A 965-nucleotide genomic window follows, 5' to 3' on the forward strand; every position below is an offset into this window, starting at 1 on the left:
TATCCACTCCAGTATTCTGGCCTGGAGAATTCCACGGACTGTATAGTCCATGGGGTCGCAGAGTCAGACACAACTGAACAACTTTCACTTTCAGGCTGTGAAAGCAGAGGTGCTGCGGATTCACTGCTTGTCCTTACCTGCCTTGATTCCCTCTCTCATTTTCCCAGAAGGCTGCAGATCCCTGGGCCAGCTGGAATTTCCTCTCCCGGCAGCCGGCCACCCTGCCTCACCTGCCCACCCCCTCCTGGGGTGCCCTGTGCCCAGCGTGCCGCCTGCAGCAGAGCCCGTCCCCCATCTTCAGACACCCACCTCGGAGCCCCAGACAGTAGCCCGTGCGTGCCCTCAGAGCGCCAAGCCTCCTAGTGGCTCCAAGTCAGGTCTGCGCACGGGCTCCAGCTGTAGGCACACTGCGCGGAGCAAGGCCGCCCGCAGGCCCAGCCACCCCAAGCAGCCTCGCGTCCAGCGCCCACGCCCCCGCCGCCGTCGCCGCCGCCGCACTAATGGCTGGGTGCCCGTCGGGGCTGCCTGCGAGAAGGCCGTCTATGTCTTGGTGAGCGCCAGCTCCCAGCCGATGGGGAGAAGGGAGGGTGGTGGCAGGGACACAGGACCTGCAGTGAGGTGGATCCCAGCCACCCCTGTCTCTGGCCACTCTGAGAGGTGACAAGGGGTTCCAGCTCAGTTTTACCCTGGGGAAGTGATCACACTGGCCCATCCTGCTCCCCCAGCCCCTCCTGACCCGGTGCCCTGTGCCTTGGGGAGTCAGGGAATACACAGTCAGTCACAGCTGGTGGCTTCCATCTCCATCACTGACTCTCAGAGAGGCCTCCTGATGAGTCTTCACCTCTCTTCCTGGATTGTAAAGTAGAGGACTTCCCTGGAGACTTTTTGGATAAGTATGTACAGTGGAAATGGGGATAAGCATAGGAAATTAGTGACACAGGAATGTCTGGGATGATGAGAAGAAT

General features: G+C 60.6%; 1 protein-coding gene across 1 annotated transcript in view; it reads left to right on the top strand.

Moving 5' to 3' along the window:
• BAHD1 (bromo adjacent homology domain containing 1) overlaps positions 1 to 965 on the top strand; it is a 9,269-nt gene that overhangs the window by 1,015 nt on the left and 7,289 nt on the right. The window contains exon 2 of the mRNA XM_010848051.1: positions 536 to 544. Coding sequence (XP_010846353.1) covers positions 536 to 544 — 9 coding nt within the window. The remainder of the gene's footprint in view (positions 1 to 535; positions 545 to 965) is intronic.

The sequence above is a fragment of the Bison bison genome, unplaced genomic scaffold (genome assembly GCF_000754665.1).
Source record: "Bison bison bison isolate TAMUID 2011002044 unplaced genomic scaffold, Bison_UMD1.0 scf7180017864259, whole genome shotgun sequence".
NCBI lineage: Eukaryota > Metazoa > Chordata > Mammalia > Artiodactyla > Bovidae > Bison > Bison bison.